Genomic DNA, 19,961 nt, shown 5'->3' on the forward strand with positions numbered 1-19,961 from the left:
GAGTGAGCATAGCCTTGCTATTGAGAAAGGCCTCCGTAGGCAGACATGGCTCTCAAGAGAAGACAGGCTATGTGCTCACTGCCCACAAAATGAGGTGGAAACTGAGCTGCACTTCCTAACCTCCTGCCAAATGTATGACCATATTAGAGATACATATTTCCCTCAGATTACACAGACCCACAAAGAGTTTGAATATAAACCCGATTTTGATAAACTCCCATAACTACTGGGTGAAATACCACAGTGTGCCATCACAGCAGCAAGATGTGTGACCTGTTGCCACGAGAAAAGGGCAACCAGTGAAGAACAAACACCATTGTAAATACAACCCATATTTATTTGCCCCTGTGTACTTTAACCATTTGTACATAGTTACAATATGACATTTGTAATGTCTTTATTGTTTTGAAATTTCTGTTTGTGTAATGTTTACTGTTAATTTTGATTGTTTATTTCACTTTTGTATATTATCTACCTCACTTGCTTTGGCAACGTTAACACATGCTTCCCATGCCAATAAAGCCCCTTGAGTTGAATTGAGAGAGAGAGAGAGAGAGAGAGAGAGAGAGAGAGAGAGAGAGAGAGAGAGAGAGAGAGAGAGAGGATGTCGGAGTGAGGTAGATGGATGTGGAGACGGGAGGAGAGGGAGAAGGGGGAGGGAGAGAGAGAGAGAGAGAGAGAGAGAGAGAGAGAGAGAAGAGAGAGAGAGAGAGAGAGAGAGAGAGAGAGAGAGAAGAGAGAGAGAGAGAGAGACAGAGAGAGAGAGAGAGAGAAGAGAGAGAAGAGAGAGAGAGAGAGAGAGAGAGAGAGAGAGAGAAGAGAGAGAGAGAGAGAGACAGAGAGAGAGAGAGAGAGAAGAGAGAGAGAGAGAGAGACAGAGAGAGACAGAGAGAGACAGAGAGAGAGAGAGAGAGAGAGAGAGAGAGAGAGAGAGAGAGAGAGAGAGAGAGAGAGAGAGAGAGAGAGAGAGAAGAGAGAGAGAGAGAGAGAGAGAGAGAGAGAGAGAAGAGAGAGAGAGAGAGAGACAGAGAGAGAGAGAGAGAGAAGAGAGAGAGAGAGAGAGACAGAGAGAGACAGAGAGAGACAGAGAGAGACAGAGAGAGAGAGAGAGAGAAGAGAGAGAGAGGCTCTAGTGGACATGAGGTCTCCTCAACAGTTGAGTCCCACATGGCACCCTATTCCCTATATAGTGCACTACCACAGAGTCCTATTGACCCTGGTCTAAAGTAGTGCACTACCCCCTATGGGCCCTGGTCTAAACTAGTGCACTACCCCTATGGGTCCTGGTCTAAAGTAGTGCACTACCCCTATGGGTCCTGGTCTAAAGTAGTGCACTACCACTATGGGTCCTGGTCTAAAGTAGTGCACTACCCCTATGGGTCCTGGTATAAAGTAGTGCACTACCACAGAGTCCTATTGGCCCTGGTCTAAAGTAGGGCACTACCCCTATGGGCCCTGGTCTAAAGTAGTGCAGTACCTCTATGGACCCTGGTCTAAAGTAGTGCACTACCCCTATGGGGCCCTGGTCTAAAGTAGTGCACTACCCCTATGGGGTCCTGGTCTAAAGTAGTGCACTACCCCTATGGGGCCCTGATCTAAAGTAGTGCACTACCCCCATAGGGCCCTGGTCTATAGTAGTACACTACCCCTATGGGCCCTGGTCTAAAGTAGTACACTACCCCTATGGGTCCTGGTCTAAAGTAGTGCACTACCCCTATGGGGCCCTGGTCTAAAGTAGTGCACTACCCCCATAGGGCCCTGGTCTATAGTAGTACACTACCCCTATGGGTCCTGGTCTAAAGTAGTGCACTACCCCTATGGGCCCTGGTCTACAGTAGTACACCACCCCTATGGGCCCTGGTCTATAGTAGTACACCACCCCTATGGGCCCTGGTCTATAGTAGTACACTACCCCCATAGGGTCCTGGTCTATAGTAGTACACTACCCCTATGGGCCCTGGTCTAAAGTAGTGCACTACCCATATGGGCCCTGGTCTAAAGTAGGGCACTACCCCTATGGACCCTGGTCTAAAGTAGTGCACTACCCCTATGGGCCCTGGTCTAAAGTAGGGCACTACCCCTATGGACCCTGGTCTAAAGTAGTGCACTACCCCTATGGGCCCTGGTCTATAGTAGTACACTACCCCCATAGGGTCCTGGTCTATAGTAGTACACTACCCCTATGGGCCCTGGTCTAAAGTAGTGCACTACCCATATGGGCCCTGGTCTAAAGTAGGGCACTACCCCTATGGACCCTGGTCTAAAGTAGGGCACTACCCCTATGGACCCTGGTCTAAAGTAGTGCACTACCCCTATGGGCCCTGGTCTAAAGTAGGGCACTACCCCTATGGGCCCTGGTCTAAAGTAGTACACTACCCCTATGGGCCCTGGTCTAAAGTAGTGCACTACCCCCATAGGGCCCTGGTCTATAGTAGTACACTACCCCTATGGGTCCTGATCTAAAGTAGTGCACTACCCCTATGGGGCCCTGGCCTAAAGTAGTGCACTACCCCTATGGGCCCTGGTCTAAAGTAGGGCACTACCCCTATGGGCCCTGGTCTAAAGTAGTACACTACCCCTATGGGCCCTGGTCTAAAGTAGTGCACTACCCCTATGGGGCCCTGGTCTAAAGTAGTGCACTACCCCTATGGGCCCTGGTCTAAAGTAGTACACTACCCCTATGGGCCCTGGTCTAAAGTAGGGCACTACCCCTATGGGCCCTGGTCTAAAGTAGTGCACTACCCCTATGGGCCCTGGTCTAAAGTAGTGCACTACCCCCATAGGGCCCTGGTCTATAGTAGTACACTACCCCCATAGGGCCCTGGTCTATAGTAGTGCACTACCCCTATGGGTCCTGGTCTAAAGTAGTGCACTACCCCTATGGGGCCCTGGTCTAAAGTAGTGCACTACCCCCATAGGGCCCTGGTCTATAGTAGTGCACTACCCCTATGGGTCCTGGTCTAAAGTAGTGCACTACCCCCATAGGGCCCTGGTCTATAGTAGTGCACTACCCCTATGGGTCCTGGTCTATAGTAGTACACTACCCCTATGGGTCCTGGTCTAAAGTAGTACACTACCCCCATAGGGCCCTGGTCTATAGTAGTACACTACCCCTATGGGTCCTGGTCTATAGTAGTACACTACCCCTATGGGTCCTGGTCTATAGTAGTACACTACCCCTATGGACCCTGGTCTAAAGTAGTACACTACCCCCATAGGGACCTGGTCTACAGTAGTAAACTACCCCTATGGACCCTGGTCTATAGTAGTACACTACCCCCATAGGGCCCTGGTCTATAGTAGTACACTACCCCTATGGGTCCTGGTCTAAAGTAGTGCACTATAAAGGGAATTGGGGGCCAGTTGAGGGACAATGTTCTCCAGGAGGCTTCCACAGCCAGCCGTTTATAGCAGAAGCAAACCAACTGCAGCAGTCATGGAGGAAGGGCTGTTTATAAACTTCTAGGTGCTTGTTCGATGAGTGCAGCAGGGGACCTAACTGCAGTAGTCATGGAGGAAGGGCTGTTTATAAACTTCTAGGTGCTTGTTCGATGAGTGCAGCAGGGGACCTAACTGCAGTTATAGTAGTTACGGAGACGGTAAGAAAATGTACAGTCGAGTTTCTATGAAGCCAGAGCAGTGAAATAGACAGTTCCCTTTTTGTTACACAGGAGGACAGTTACACAGCAGGAGGACAGTTACACAGCAGGAGGACAGTTACACAGCAGGAGGACGGTTACACAGCAGGAGGACGGTTACACAGCAGGAGGACGGTTACACAGCAGGAGGACAGTTACACAGCAGGAGGACGGTTACAAAGCAGGAGGACAGTTACACAGCAGGAGGACGGTTACAAAGCAGGAGGACGGTTACACAGCAAGAGGACAGTTACACAGCAGGAGGACGGTTACAAAGCAGGAGGACAGTTACAAAGCAGGAGGACAGTTACACAGCAGGAGGACGGTTACAAAGCAGGAGGACGGTTACACAGCAGGAGGACGGTTACAAAGCAGGAGGACAGTTACAAAGCAGGAGGACGGTTACAAAGCAGGAGGACGGTTACAAAGCATGAGGACGGTTACACAGCAGGAGGACGGTTACACAGCAGGAGGACGATTACAAAGCAGGAGGACGGTTACAAAGCATGAGGACGGTTACAAAGCAGGAGGACGGTTACACAGCAGGAGGACAGTTACACAGCAGGAGGACGGTTACAAAGCAGGAGGACAGTTACAAAGCAGGAGGACAGTTACACAGCAGGAGGACGGTTACAAAGCAGGAGGACGGTTACAAAGCATGAGGACGGTTACAAAGCAGGAGGACAGTTACACAGCAGGAGGACAGTTACACAGCAGGAGGACGGTTACAAAGCAGGAGGACAGTTACAAAGCAGGAGGACAGTTACACAGCAGGAGGACGGTTACAAAGCAGGAGGACGGTTACAAAGCAGGAGGACAGTTACAAAGCAGGAGGACGGTTACAAAGCAGGAGGACGGTTACAAAGCAGGAGGACGGTTACAAAGCATGAGGACGGTTACAAAGCAGGAGGACGGTTACAAAGCAGGAGGACAGTTACAAAGCAGGAGGACAGTTACAAAGCAGGAGGACAGTTACAAAGCAGGAGGACAGTTACACAGCAGGAGGACAGTTACACAGCAGGAGGACAGTTACACAGCAGGAGGACAGTTACACAGCAGGAGGACGGTTACAAAGCAGGAGGACAGTTACAAAGCAGGAGGACGGTTACACAGCAGGAGGACAGTTACAGCAGGAGGACAGTTACAAAGCAGGAGGACAGTTACAAAGCAGGAGGACGGCAGGTCTCGACTCTCAACGGCGGGTTATCGTCAATCCTTTCTCGTCGTCCAGGATCTCCTCGACTCGCTTTCTCTGTGTAGAGACAAAAATAATATGAAGATGGGAAGAACTACCAGGCAGAGAGAGAAAGAGAGAGAGAGAGAGAGAGAGAGAAAGAAAGAGAGAGGAGGTAGAGGGAGGGAGAGCGAGCGAGAGACACAGCGAGAGAGACAGCGGTAGAGAGAGAGAGATGGAGAACGAGAGAGCGAGACTTGAGGAAGAGAATCATCTTTCGAGATCAACATCTGTCTGACAACAGCTGATAATCAGCTGAGGGATGCACTGCGCCAAACCAAAAATCAACAGGAAAGATAGAGAGAGAGAGAGGGGGGGGGGGGGGGGGGGGGGGGGAGAGAGAGAGCAAGAACATGAGAGAGAGAGAGAGAGAGCGAGAGAGCGAGACGGCGGACAACCCTTAATGATGAGTTCGTAGTGCTCAAAACATCCTGCCAAACAGGCTTCTCTGGCCTTGTTGTCATAGTATCCCCATTCCCCTCTGCTCCTCCCCATTCCCCTCTGCTCCTCCCCATTCCCCTCTGCTCCTCCCCATTCCCATCTCCTCCTCCTCCACATTCCCCTCTGGTCCTCCCCATTCCCCTCTGCTCCTCCCCATTCCCATCTCCTCCTCCTCCACATTCCCCTCTCCTCCTCCCCCACATTCCCCTCTCCTCCTCCCCCACATTCCCCTCTCCTCCTCCCCATTCCCCTCTCCTAATCCTCCACATTCCCCTCTGCTCCTCCCCATTCCATTCCCCTCTCCTCCTCCTCCCCATTCCCCTCTCCTCCTCCACATTCCCTTCTCCTCCTCCTCCACATTCCCCTCTCCTCCTCCTCCACATTCCCCTCTCCTCCTCCCCATTCCCCTCTCCTAATCCTCCACATTCCCCTCTGCTCCTCCCCATTCCATTCCCCTCTCCTCCTCCTCTCCATTCCCCTCTCCTCCTCCTCCACATTCCCCTCTCCTCCTCCACCCCATTCCACTCTCCTCCTCCTCCACATTCCCCTCTCCTCCTCCACATTCCCTTCTCCTACTCCTCCACATTCCCCTCTCCTCCCCATTCCCCTCTGCTCCTCCCCATTCCATTCCCCTTTCCTCCTCCTCCCCATTCCCCTCTCCTCCTCCTCCCCATTCCACTCTCCTCCTCCTCCCCATTCCACTCTCCTCCTCCTCCACATTCCCCTCTCCTCCTCCTCCTCCTCCACATTCCCCTCTCCTCCTCCTCCACATTCCCCTCTCCTCCTCCACATTCCCCTCTCCTACTCCTCCACATTCCCCTCTCCTCACCATTCCCCTCTGCTCCTCCCCATTCCATTCCCATTCAGGAACCTAGGAAGAAACCAGGCTTTCCCTCCGTCTGCCTCTCCTCCTCCTTCCACACAGGACTTGCTGTCACAGAACCCCCCTCTCCCCTCTCCTCTCCTCCCTCCTCTCTCTCTCCCTCCCCTCTCTCCTCAAAGAATAGTTAAACACGTCCACCCTCCCCACACAGCCACACGTACACCCTCCCCACACAGCCACACGTCCACCCTCCCCACACAGCCACACGTCCACCCTCCCCACACAGCCACACGTACACCCTCCCCACACAGCCACACGTCCACCCTCCCCACACAGCCACACGTCCACCCTCCCCACACAGCCACACGTCCACCCTCCCCACACAGCCACACGTACACCCTCCCCACACAGCCACACGTCCACCCTCCCCACACAGCCACACGTCCACCCTCCCCACACAGCCACACGTACACCCTCTCCACACATAAACACTAGTTTGGGTACCAGTCTCTGTAACATTCCATTCCATGTACTTCGTGTCAAATGCCGTTTGTCTTATACAGAGTGTAATAGCTCAATAGAGAGACTGGCAAACCACACACACACACACACACACACACACACACACACACACACACACACACACACACACACACACACACAAAGTCCTTGTTGAAGCACCTGTGTGACTAATGTCTCTGTATGTCAGTGAAATGTGGTCAGCAGGCTGCCGAGGTCCACCTGTCTGCCGCTGTTCAATAACATATTTACATTTTCTGAAGTGCCTCGGCTCTGTCTGTGGAACAAATCATAGTTATTCACATTCAAATCAAAGTAATTCACATTCCCTTCCTTCACCTGCTGAGCTGAGACAGAGAGAAGAGGTGACAGAGAGAAGAGGTGACAGAGAGAAGAGGTGACAGAGAGAAGAGGTGACAGAGAGAGGAGAGATAGAGAGAAGAGGTGACAGAGAAAGGAGAGAGAGAGAAGAGGTGTCTCTCCTTTCTCTGTCACCTCTTCTCTGTCTCTCCTTTCTCTGTCTCTCCTTTCCCTGTCTGTCCATTCTGTCTCTCCTTTCTCTGTCTCTCCTTTCTCAGTCTCTCCTTTCTCTACTTCCTCTGTCTCTCCTTTCCCTGTCTCTCCTTTCCCTGTCTCTTCTTTCCCTGTCTCTCCTTTCCCTGTATCTCCTTTCTCTGTTTCTCCTTTCCCTGTCTCTCCTTTCCCTGTCTCTCCTTTCCCTGTCTCTCCTTTCCCTGTCTCTCCTTTCCCTGTCTCTCCTTTCCCTGTCTCTCCTTTCTCTGTCTCTCATTTCTCTGTCTCACCCACTTTCCCTCCTCTCTCTCTCTCTGTCTCACCCTCTGTCCCTCCTCTCTCTCTCTCTCCTGTCTCTGTCTCACCCACTTTCCTTCCTCTCTCTCTCTCTGTCTCACCCTCTGTCCCTCCTCTCTCTCTCTCTCTCTCTCCTCTCTCTGTCCCTCCTCTCTCTCTCTCTCTCTCTCTCTCCTGTCTCTGTCTCACCCACTGTCCCTCCTCTCTCTCTCCCTCTCTATGTATCATCCACTGTCCCTCCTCTCTCTCTCTCTGTCTCACCCTCTGTCCCACCTCTCTCACCCTCTGTCCCACCTCTCTCTCTCTCTCTGTCTCTCTCTGTCCCTCCTCTCTCTCTCTCTGACTCACCCCGTCCCTCCTCTCTCTCTCTTCATCTCACCTTATGTCCCTCCTCTCTCTCTGTCTGTCTCACCCACTGTCCCTCCTCTCTCTCTCCCTCTCTCTGTATCACCCACTGTCCCTCCGCCCTCTCTCTCTCTGTCTCACCCTCTGTCCCGCCTCTCTCTCTCTCTGTCTCACCCTCCGTCCCTCCTCTCTCTCTCCGTCTCAACCTCTGTCCCTCCTCTCTCTCTCCATCTCACCTGCTGTCCCTCCTCTCTCTCTGTCTCACCCACTGTCCCTCCTCTCTCTCTGTCTCACCCACTGTCCCTCCTCTCTCTCTCTCTGTCTCACCCACTGTCCCTCCTCTCTCTCTCTCTGTCTCACCCTCTGTCCCACCTCTCTCTCTCTCTGTCTCACCCTCTGTCCCGCCTCTCTCTCTCTCTGTCCCACCTCTCTCTCTCTCTCTCTCTCTGTCTCACCCTCTGTCTCTCTCCGTCCCTCCTCTCTCTCTCTGACTCACCCCGTCCCTCCTCTCTCTCTCCTCTCTCTCTCCTCATCACCCCGTCCCTCCTCTCTCTCTCTTCAATTCACCTTCTGTCCCTCCTCTCTCTCTGTCTCACCCTCCGTCCCTCCTCTCTCTCTCCGTCTCAACCCCTGTCCCTCCTCTCTCTCCATCTTACCTGCTGTCCCTCCTCTCTCTCTGTCTCACCCACTGTCCCTGCTCTCTCTCTCTCTCTCTCTCTCTCTGTCTCACCCACTGTCCCTCCTCTCTCTCTCTGTCTCACCCTCTGTCCCGCCTCTCTCTCTCTCTCCTCTCTCTCTGTCTCACCCACTGTCCCTCCTCTCTCTCTCTGTCTCACCCACTGTCCCTCCTCTCTCTCACCCTCTGTCCCGCCTCTCTCTCTCTCTCTGTCTCACCCTCTGGCCCTCCTCTCTCTCTCTCTCTGTCTCACCCTCTGGCCCTCCTCTCTATCTCTGTCGCACCCTCTGTCCCTCCTTTCTCTTTGTCGCACCCTCTGTCTCTCTCCGTCCCTCCTCTCTCTCTCTCTCACTGTCTCACCCTCTGGCCCTCCTCTCTATCTCTGTCGCACCCTCTGTCCCTCCTTTCTCTTTGTCTCACCCTCTGTCTCTCTCCGTCCCTCCTCTCTCTCTCTCTCTGTCTCACCCTCTGGCCCTCCTCTCTATTTCTGTCGCACCCTCTGTCCCTCCTTTCTCTTTGTCTCACCCTCTGTCTCTCTCCGTCCCTCCTCTCTCTCTCTCCGACTCACCCCGTCCCTCCTCTCTCTCCATCTCACCTGCTGTCCCTCCTCTCTCTCTGTCTCACCCTCTGTCTCTCTCCGTCCCTCCTCTCTCTCTCTCTCTGACTCACCCCGTCCCTCCTCTCTCTCTCTTCATCTCACCCTCTGTCTCTCCTGGTATTTAAACCCCTGACAATGGTGGAAGGCATTTGGTCGGTAGCATCAATAGTGTTGTGACTCATTAAAAAGACTGTCAACCCAGGTGTAGCCTCCAGTGCGCTGTGTGTATGTCTGTATATCACTTATCATATCAACACTGCGACAGAACAGAAATAACAAACATCACGAAAGGAAAATATAACTTGATGTAATCTTACCAGACAGACATGTGTACCTCATTTGACTTGATGTAATCTTACCAGACAGACATGTGTACCTCATTTGACTTGATGTAATCTTCCCAGACAGACATGTGTACCTCATTTGACTTGATGTAATCTTCCCAGACAGACATGTGTACCTCAAATCATCAAAAAGACAAGACGAGGGAATTCAGTTAAAAAAGAGTATGTCAATCTAAGTAACATAATAACAAAGTGGCAATAAAAATGTGTCAGTTTAAGCCAGAGACATCTTTTTTCATTGGATGTGTCTCAATCCATCCACCGATGTAAGAAGTCCGCAAACAAATGGAAGCATGGAGGTGGTTCTCCGTTTTGGTGACCCATACAAACGAATGGAAGCACGGAGGTGGTTCTCCGTTTTGGTGACCCATACAAACGAATGGAAGCATTGTGCTATAAATTCACAGACAACACAAAGATTCCTTGATGTCCTTCCAGACTCCTTCTGCCTACCCAAGGACGCCAGAGGACAAAAATCAGTTAACCACCTAACTGAGGAACTCAACTTAACCTTGCGCAATACCCTAGATGCAGTTGCACCCCTAAAAACTAAAAACATTTCTCATAAGAAACTAGCTCCCTGGTACACAGAAAATACCCGAGCTCTGAAGCAAGCTTCCAGAAAATTGGAACGGAAATGGCGCCACACCAAACTGGAAGTCTTCCGACTAGCTTGGAAAGACAGTACTGTGCAGTACCGAAGAGCCCTTACTGCTGCTCGATCATCCTATTTTTCTAACTTAATTGAGGAAAATAAGAACAATCCGAAATTCCTTTTTGATACTGTCGCAAAGCTAACTAAAAAGCAGCATTCCCCAAGAGAGGATGACTTTCACTTTAGCAGTGATAAATTCATGAACTTCTTTGAGGAAAAGATTATGATTATTAGAAAGCAAATTACGGACTCTTCCTTAAATCTGCGTATTCCTTCAAAGCTCAGTTGTCCTGAGTCTGCACAACTCTGCCAGGACCTAGGATCAAGAGAGACACTCAAGTGTTTTAGTACTATATCTCTTGACACAATGATGAAAATAATCATGGCCTCTAAACCTTCAAGCTGCATACTGGACCCTATTCCAACTAAACTACTGAAAGAGCTGCTTCCTGTGCTTGGCCCTACTATGTTGAACATAATAAACGGCTCTCTATCCACCGGATGTGTACCAAACTCACTAAAAGTGGCAGTAATAAAGCCTCTCTTGAAAAAGCCAAACCTTGACCCAGAAAATATAAAAAACTATCGGCCTATATCGAATCTTCCATACCTCTCAAAAATTTTAGAAAAGGCTGTTGCGCAACAACTCACTGCCTTCCTGAAGACAAACAATGTATACGAAATGCTTCAGTCTGGTTTTAGACCCCATCATAGCACTGAGACGGCACTTGTGAAGGTGGTAAATGACATTTTAATGGCATCGGACCGAGGCTCTGCATCTGTCCTCGTGCTCCTAGACCTTAGTGCTGCTTTTGATACCATCGATCACCACATTCTTTTGGAGAGATTGGAAACCCAAATTGGTCTACACGGACAAGTTCTGGCCTGGTTTAGATCTTATCTGTCGGAAAGATATCAGTTTGTCTCTGTGAATGGTCTGTCCTCTGACAAATCAACTGTAAATTTCGGTGTTCCTCAAGGTTCCGTTTTAGGACCACTATTGTTTTCACTATATATTTTACCTCTTGGGGATGTTATTCGAAAACATAATGTTAACTTTCACTGCTATGCAGATGACACACAGCTGTACATTTCAATTAAACATGGTGAAGCCCCAAAATTGCCCTTGCTAGAAGAATGTGTTTCAGACATAAGGAAGTGGATGGCTGCAAACTTTCTACTTTTAAACTCGGACAAAACAGAGATGCTTGTTCTAGGTCCCAAGAAACAAAGAGATCTTCTGTTGAATCTGACAATTAATCTTAATGGTTGTACAGTCGTCTCAAATAAAACTGTGAAGGACCTCGGCGTTACTCTGGACCCTGATCTCTCTTTTGAAGAACATATCAAGACCATTTCAAGGACAGCTTTTTTCCATCTACGTAACATTGCAAAAATCAGGAACTTTCTGTCCAAAAATGATGCAGAAAAATGAATCCATGCTTTTGTCACTTCCAGGTTAGACTACTGCAATGCTCTACTTTCCGGCTACCCGGATAAAGCACTAAATAAACTTCAGTTAGTGCTAAATACGGCTGCTAGAATCCTGACTAGAACCAAAAAATTTGATCATATTACTCCAGTGCTAGCCTCTCTACACTGGCTTCCTGTCAAAGCAAGGGCTGATTTCAAGGTTTTACTGCTAACCTACAAAGCATTACATGGGCTTGCTCCTATCTATCTCTCTGATTTGGTCCTGCCGTACATACCTACACGTACGCTACGGTCACAAGACGCAGGCCTCCTAATTGTCCCTAGAATTTTTAAGCAAACAGCTGGAGGCAGGGCTTTCTCCTATAGAGCTCCATTTTTATGGAACGGTCTGCCTACCCATGTCAGAGACGCAAACTCGGTCTCAACCTTTAAGTCCTTACTGAAGACTCATCTCTTCAGTGGGTCATATGATTGAGTGTAGTCTGGCCCAGGAGTGGGAGGGTGAACGGAAAGGCTCTGGAGCAACGAACCACCCTTGCTGTCTCTGCCTGGCCGGTTCCCCTCTTTCCACTGGGATTCTCTGCCTCTAACCCTATTACAGGGGCTGAGTCACTGGCTTTACTGGGGCTCTCTCATGCCGTCCCTGGAGGAGGTGCGTCACCTGAGTGGGTTGAGTCACTGATGTGGTCATCCTGTCTGGGTTGGCGCCCCCCCCCCCCCTTAAGTTGTGCCGTGGCGGAGGTCTTTGTGGGCTATACTCAGCCTTGTCTCAGGATGGTAAGTTGGTGGTTGAAGATATCCCTCTAGTGGTGTGGGGGCTGTGCTTTGGCAAAGTGGGTGGGGTTATATCCTTCCTGTTTGGCCCTGTCCGGGGGTGTCCTCGGAGTGGGCCACAGTGTCTCCTGACCCCTCCTGTCTCAGCCTCCAGTATTTATGCTGCAGTAGTTTATGTGTCGGGGGGCTAGGGTCAGTTTGTTATATCTGGAGTACTTCTCCTGTCCTATTCGGTGTCCTGTGTGAATCTAAGTGTGCGTTCTCTAATTCTCTCCTTCTCTCTTTCTCTCTCTCGGAGGACCTGAGCCCTAGGACCATGCCCCAGGACTACCTGACATGATGACTCCTTGCTGTCCCCAGTCCACCTGGCTGTGCTGCTGCTCCAGTTTCAACTGTTCTGCCTTATTATTATTCGACCATGCTGATCATTTATGAACATTTGAACATCTTGGCCATGTTCTGTTATAATCTCCACCCGGCACAGCCAGAAGAGGACTGGCCATCCCACATATGCTCTCTCTAATTCTCTCTTTCTTTCTTTCTCTCTCTCGGAGGACCTGAGCCCTAGGACCATGCCCCAGGAATACCTGACATGATGACTCCTTGCTGTCCCCAGTCCACCTGACTGTGCTGCTGCTCCAGTTTCAACTATTCTGCCTTATTATTATTCGACCATGCTGGTCATTTATGAACATTTGAACATCTTGACCATGTTTTGTTATAATCTCCACCCGGCACAGCCAGAAGAGGACTGGCCACCCCACATAGCCTGGTTCCTCTCTAGGTTTCTTCCTAGGTTTTGGCCTTTCTAGGGAGTTTTTCCTAGCCACCGTGCTTCTTCACCTGCATTGCTTGCTGTTTGGGGTTTTAGGCTGGGTTTCTGTACAGCACTTTGAGATATCAGCTGATGTACGAAGGGCTATATAAAATAAATTTGATTGATTGATTGATTGGAGGGAGTTATCCGTTTTGGTGACCCATACAAACAAATGGAAGCATGGAGGTGGTTCTCCGTTTTGGTATCCCATACAAATGAATGGAATCATGGAGGTAGTTCTCCGTTTTGGTGACCCATACAAACGAATGGAAGCATGGAGGTGGTTCTCCATTTTGGTGACCCATACAAAGGAATGGAAGCATGGAGGTGGTTCTCCGTTTTGGTATCCCATACAAACAAATGGAAGCATGGAGGTGGTTCTCCGTTTTGGTGACCCATACAAAGGAATGGAAGCATGGAGGTGGTTCTCCGTTTTGGTATCCCATACAAATGAATGGAAGCATGGAGGTGGTTCTCCGTTTTGGTAACCCATACAAACAAATCGAAGCATGGAGGAAGTTCTCCGTTTTGGTGACCCATACAAAGGAATGGAAGCACGGGGGTGGTTCTCCGTTTTGGTAACCCATACAAACAAATGGAAGCATGGAGGTGGTTCTCCATTTTGGTGACCCATACGAAGGAATGGAAGCATGGAGGTGGTTCTCCGTTTTGGTATCCCATACAAACAAATGGAAGCATGGAGGTGGTTCTCCGTTTTGGTATCCCATACAAATGAATGGAATCATGGAAGTAGTTCTCCGTTTTGGTGACCCATACAAACAAATGGAAGCATGGAGGTGGTTCTCCGTTTTGGTAACCCATACAAACAAATGGAAGCATGGAGGAAGTTCTCCGTTTTGGTGACCCATACAAAGGAATGGAAGCATGGGGGTGGTTCTCCGTTTTGGTAACCCATACAAACAAATGGAAGGATGGAGGTGGTTCTCCGTTTTGGTATCCCATACAAACAAATGGAATCATGGAGGTAGTTCTCCGTTTTGGTGACCCATACAAATGAATGGAAGCATGGAGGTGGTTCTCCGTTTTGGTAACCCATACAAACAAATGGAAGCATGGAGGAAGTTCTCTGTTTTGGTGACCCATACAAAGGAATGGAAGCACGGGGGTGGTTCTCCGTTTTGGTAACCCATACAAACAAATGGAAGCATGGCGGTGGTTCTCCGTTTTGGTAACCCATACAAAGGAATGGAAGCATGGAGGTAGTTCTCTGTTTTGATAACACATACAAAACAAATGGAAGCATGGAGGTAGTTTTGTGTCAACACAAATAAGGGGTTAAACACGTGTACAAACAAACAAACTAATATGTCCTGATCTTTCTTATATCTCCTAGATATAGGACAGACACTTCAAAACCGTATTCCTTTTTTGCCATATATGAATGTGTTTATTAAATGTTTTTTCATTCCTAAATGGGTCCTAAAATACTAAATCAAATAGCAAAATGACCCATGGTATGGCCATCTTAAAACAACTCCATATGTCACTGTAGTACCCTCAACGGCTTAGACTGTCAGAGGTATTCAACACACAGAGGCATCTTCCTGCAGCTCATAAACACACACACACACACACACACACAGACACACACACTGACACACACACTGACACACACACATACATAGTAGAGGTCGACCGATTAATCGGAATGGACGATTAATTATGGCAGATTTCAAGTTTTCATAACAATCGGTATTCGGTATTTTTTACACATTTATTCAACCAGGCAAGTCAGTTAAGAACACATTCTTATTTTCAATGACAGCCTAGTGGGTTAACTGCCTGTTCAGGGGCAGAACGACAGATTTGTACCTTGTCAGCTCGGGGGTTTGAACTCGCTAGTCCAACGCTCTAACCACTAGGCTACCCTGCCGCCCCGGCATACACAAGTATATATTTATACACAAGTATATATTTTTAAACCTGCATATTGAGTCAATATTGCCTGCTAACATTAATTTCTTATAACTAGGGAAATTGTGTCACCTATCTTGCGTTTCGTGCAAGCAGTATATGCAGCAGTTTGGGCTGCCTGGCTCGTTGTGAACTGTGTGAAGTCCATTTATTCCTAACAAAGGCCGTAATTAATTTTCCAGAATTGTACATAATTATGACATAACATTGAAGGTTGTGCAATGTAACAGCAATATTTAGACTTAGACTTAATATTTAGACTTATTTAGACTTAATTAAGTCTATGATTTGATATTTGATAGAGCAGTCTGACTGAGTGGTGGTAGGCAGCAGCAGGCTCGTAAGCATTCATTCAAACAGCACTTTCGTGCGAATGCCAGCAGCTCATCGCAATTCTTCACGCATTGCTATGACTTCAAGCCTATCAACCCCCGAGATTAGGCTGGTGTAACCGATGTGAAATGGCTTGCTAGTTAGCGGGGTGGTTAGTGGAGCTAGTTAGTTAGTGGAGTGGTTGTTCCCCTTGCTCTGCATGGGTAACGCTGCTTCGAGGGTGGCTGTTGTCGATGTGTTCCTGGTTCGAGCCCAGGTAGGGGCGAGGAGAGGGACGGAAGCTATACTGTTACACTGGCAATACTAAAGTGCCTATAAGAACATCCAATAGTCAAAGGTATAAGAAATACAAATCACATAGAGAGAAATAGTATTATAATTCCTATAATAACTACAACCTAAAACTTCTTACCTGGGAATATTGAAGACTCATGTTAAAAGGAAACACCAGCTTTCATATGTTCTCATGTTCTGAGCAAGAAACTTAAACGTTAGCTTTCTTACATGGCACATATTGCACTTTTACTTTCTTCTCCAACACTTTGTTTTTGCATTATTTAAACCAAATTGAACATGTTTCATTATTTATTTGAGGCTAAATTGATTTTATTGATGTATTATATTAAGTTAAAATAAGTGTTCATTCAGTATTGTTGTAATTGTCATTATTACAAATAAATAAAACAAATTGTCCGATTGATCGGTATCGGCTTTTTTTGGTCCTCCAATAATCGGTATCGGTGTTGAAAAATCATAATCAGTCAACCTCTAATACATAGATACACATAGATAAACACACATAGATAGACACACACAAACACATAGATACACACAGACACACACACACAGATATACACACACATACAGTACATCGACACACACACACAGATACACACACACACACACACACACACACACACACACACTTATTCCAGTCTGTGCTGCAAAACAGTCCTGTAGCGTAGCATTCACTTCATCTGTCCACTTCCATATTGAGCGTCACACACACACACACACACACACACACACAGACACACACACACATATAGACACACACACACACATATAGACACACACACAGACACACACACAGACACACACACACACACACAGATATACACACACAGACAGTACATCGACACACACACACACACAGTTATATTTCCAAGGGAAAGGAGGGAGGGAGATATGGAGGGAAGAGGGTTGGGAGGGAGGGGCTGTTTAACCCACCTGCAGTTTGTCCAGACAATCGATGGTATTTATCTTGCTTTCCTCCGTTGGCAGCAGCAACTCAAGACGGACGGCGGTCTGGGCGCTGGACTGGCACGAAATCATTAGATTGATTTCCTGGGTCTGCATGGACAGATAGACGGATGGAGGGATGGATGGGTGGGGGGGGGGTGGAGGGACGGATCGATGGAGGGAGGGAGATATGCACAAACAAGGAAACATAGTATTCAGGTCCATGGAGCAGAGACCTTGAAGTATCGTGGTTCAGGCCCAGTAATTGACATCATAATGATTGATAATACCACTCTGATGAAGAGGGAGGGCAGAGGAAGTGTAAACAAACAATTACAATAGAATAGGATAATAGGCTTACATGTAGGCTACGTTCATTGTTATTGTGTGCAGAGGGGAATTATAGCCTGGGCAAATTATCATGGAGCAGTTCAATTCATCTTAATTTAAAAAAAAAATAAAACAAATACTGTGAATATGATGACAAGAGGTGCTTCCCAAATTAGATTGATTTCCTCGGTCTGCACGGAGGGATGGATGGAGATATGCACAGACGGAGAAACATATTATTCAGACCTCATGGAGCGGAAGCCAATTATTAATGTGGTTCAGGCCCAGTAATTGACATCATAATTAAGAGGGATGGCAGAGGAAGAGGAAGAGAGAGAGAGAAAAAAATAGAAGATAATTTGACTTCTTACCACAGGAACTTCTAAAGTGGATTTAAAGGTAGGCTTGTTATCACTGTGTGAACAGTCAAAGCTCGCCAAGAAGCAGTTACATCCATGTGAATTATTTAAAAACCTATGTGTGCATATGGAGACAGACGGCACCCTATTCACTATCATTCTGTGTACGAGACAACTTTTGATCAGGGGCCCATAGAAATATTGTCAAAATATTGCCGAAATAAGGGGCATTTTATATCATGCTATATATATATATATATATACATACATATATAGAATACGGTGCCGTTTTGGAACAGAACGAGGGGGAGGATATCCTTACCCTCATACTCCGATACTGCAGTCTCATCTGTCGAACTCTGTTGCGGGCTTCCGCGGCCTTCAGCTGTCCTATGATCAGGTCTTGCCGTTTCTTCTCTTCCTCGTCCCTCTCGTCGCAGTGATGATGACCGACAGTTGTATGTCTCTTCCCCCCAGCCCCGGAAGACTCCCAGGCGGACACCCGCTGCCGAGACATCGCCATCCAGGTCTTCGCCTCTTTCGGCGGCTCCTCGTAGGCCAGGTACCGGGCCCGCTGCTGCGGACACATCCGCTTCACATCCTCTTTAGTCGCGCTCGATCTCCTCCGGTTGCCACAGGTGCTGAGCTTGTTGTCACTTTTTGACGACATATCGATAGGCCTTCCTGGTTTCAAAATGAATAGGTATATCTTACCAAATACAACTTTGACAGGTTGTTAGCTACTTTTTGAAATGTTGCATATTTTTTTTTAAAACAGCGAACTGTTGATACAGTAGCATACAGTCAGTCAACAACAGTAGCAATCACAAAACTGCACTCAATGTCAAACATTTATCATCACGTAAATTCAGTTAAAAAAAACGGGAGATACACTCATTTCATCAACGCATTTCCAAGAAAAGTATTGAATGTTGTTCTACTTTTCAGCGAGAGACGGGGGGGGTGATGAAGTTGAGATCACACACACGGCGCCATGTTGTTTACTGCCGTTGTCATAGAAGCACGCTACGGCTGAAGCACGCTACGGCTGACCACTTCCGCATTGCGTGCCGCGCCGCTGCTGTGCGGAACTGGTGCCCATCGGACGCTGATATGGACTTTGGATAAAGTCAAAAAAAAATGTTTGTTGTTGCCATGACAATATGATTGATCTATTCGCTTTTCTTCTTGTGTCTGTTGTGTGAACGCACCTTTGGAGTGAAATTAGACTCGTTGTGTGTGTGTGTGTGTGTAACAGTGTGGAGGTGCATTCCGGTGTGGTGATGACTGATGGGTTTTCTCGGAACTGATTGATTGACTTTATGTAGCGGTTTATGATAACTATCATGGCAGGTTAGGATAATTAGCGAAACACGTTAGGATAATTAACATAACAGAAGAGGAGAATTAACAGAGCAGGTTAGGATAATTAACATAGCAGGTTAGGATAATTAATGCAGCAAGTTAGGAAAATTAACATAACAAGTTAACATAGCAGATTAGGATAATTAACATAGCAGTTTAGAATAATTACTTAACGCATCAGGTTAGGAAAATTTACATAACATGTTAGGAGAATTAACATAACAGTTAGGATAATTAATGAAGCAGGTTAGGAGAATTAACATAACAAGTTAACATAGCAGATTAGGGTAATTAACATAGCAGATTAGGATAATCAACATAGCCGGTTGGGATAATTAACGTAGAAGGTTAGGATAATTAAGATAACAGTTTAGGAAAATTAACATAGCAGGTTAGGAGAATTAACATAACAGTTAGGATAATTAATGAAGCAGGTTAGGAGAATTAACAACAGGTTAGGAGAATTAATATAGCAGGTTAGGATAATTTAAGTAGAAGGTTAGGCAAATTAAAGTAGCAGTTTAGGAAAATTAAAAAGGCAGGTTAAGATAATTAGGTTAGGAAAAGGGTTAGGATTAGGTTTTGCTTTAGCTAAAATTCTACAACTGTAAATACAATTCTAAAACACAAAAAATACAAATAAGAAATAAGAAGAACACAGAAAGTAAGAAGCTACATACAGGGTCAGTTCCAACACCATACTGACAATGTGCAGGGATACTGGAGTGATGGAGGTAGATAAGTAGAGGGGTAAGGTGACTATAAACAGGGTCAGTACCATACTGACAATGGACAGGGATACTGGAGTCATGGAGGTAGATAAGTAGAGGGGTAAGGTGACTACATACAGGGTCAGTACCATACTGACAATGGACAGGGATACTGGACTGATAGAGGTAGATAAGAAGAGGGGTAAGGTGACTATATACAGGGTCAGTACCATACTGACAATGTGCAGGGATACTGGAGTGATGGAGGTAGATAAGTAGAGGGGTAAGGTGACTACATACAGGGTCAGTACCATATTAACAATGTACAGGGATACTGGAGTGATGGAGGTAGATATGTAGAGGGGTAAGGTGACAGGGACACTGGAGTGATGGAGGTAGATAAGTAGAGGGGTAAGGAGACAGGGATACTGGAGTGATGGAGGTAGATATGTAGAGGGGTAAGTTGACTATATACAGGGTCAGTACCATATTAACAATGTACAGGGTATACTGGAGTGATGGAGGTAGATATGTGTAGGGGTAAGGTGACTAGGCGTCAGGATGCATGATAAACAGAGT

The 19,961-nt window shown here is 47.5% G+C and overlaps 1 protein-coding gene across 2 annotated transcripts; it reads right to left on the minus strand.

The window, feature by feature from the left end:
* Positions 1–3,260: 3,260 nt before the first annotated feature.
* Positions 3,261–18,349, minus strand: LOC110492917 (protein LKAAEAR1). Of its 2 annotated transcripts, none has more exons than XR_005036630.1 (4): positions 17,630–18,327; positions 16,607–16,729; positions 3,570–4,890; positions 3,261–3,495 (listed from the first exon to the last, which is right to left on the minus strand). XR_005036630.1 is itself a non-coding variant. In XM_036947815.1 (4 exons), exons 2-4 carry the CDS (start codon positions 17,975–17,977, stop codon positions 4,831–4,833), a joined length of 531 nt encoding a protein of 176 aa, XP_036803710.1. In that variant the 5' UTR covers positions 17,978–17,991; positions 18,249–18,349; the 3' UTR covers positions 3,261–4,830. The 2 variants fall into 2 exon arrangements, 1 of the variants encoding a protein (XP_036803710.1); XM_036947815.1 differs by having other exon boundaries at positions 3,261–4,890; positions 17,630–17,991; positions 18,249–18,349.
* Between the last annotated feature and the right edge of the window lie 1,612 nt (positions 18,350–19,961).

The sequence above is a fragment of the Oncorhynchus mykiss genome, chromosome 16 (assembly GCF_013265735.2).
Source record: "Oncorhynchus mykiss isolate Arlee chromosome 16, USDA_OmykA_1.1, whole genome shotgun sequence".
In the NCBI taxonomy this organism is placed as follows: Eukaryota; Metazoa; Chordata; class Actinopteri; order Salmoniformes; family Salmonidae; genus Oncorhynchus; species Oncorhynchus mykiss.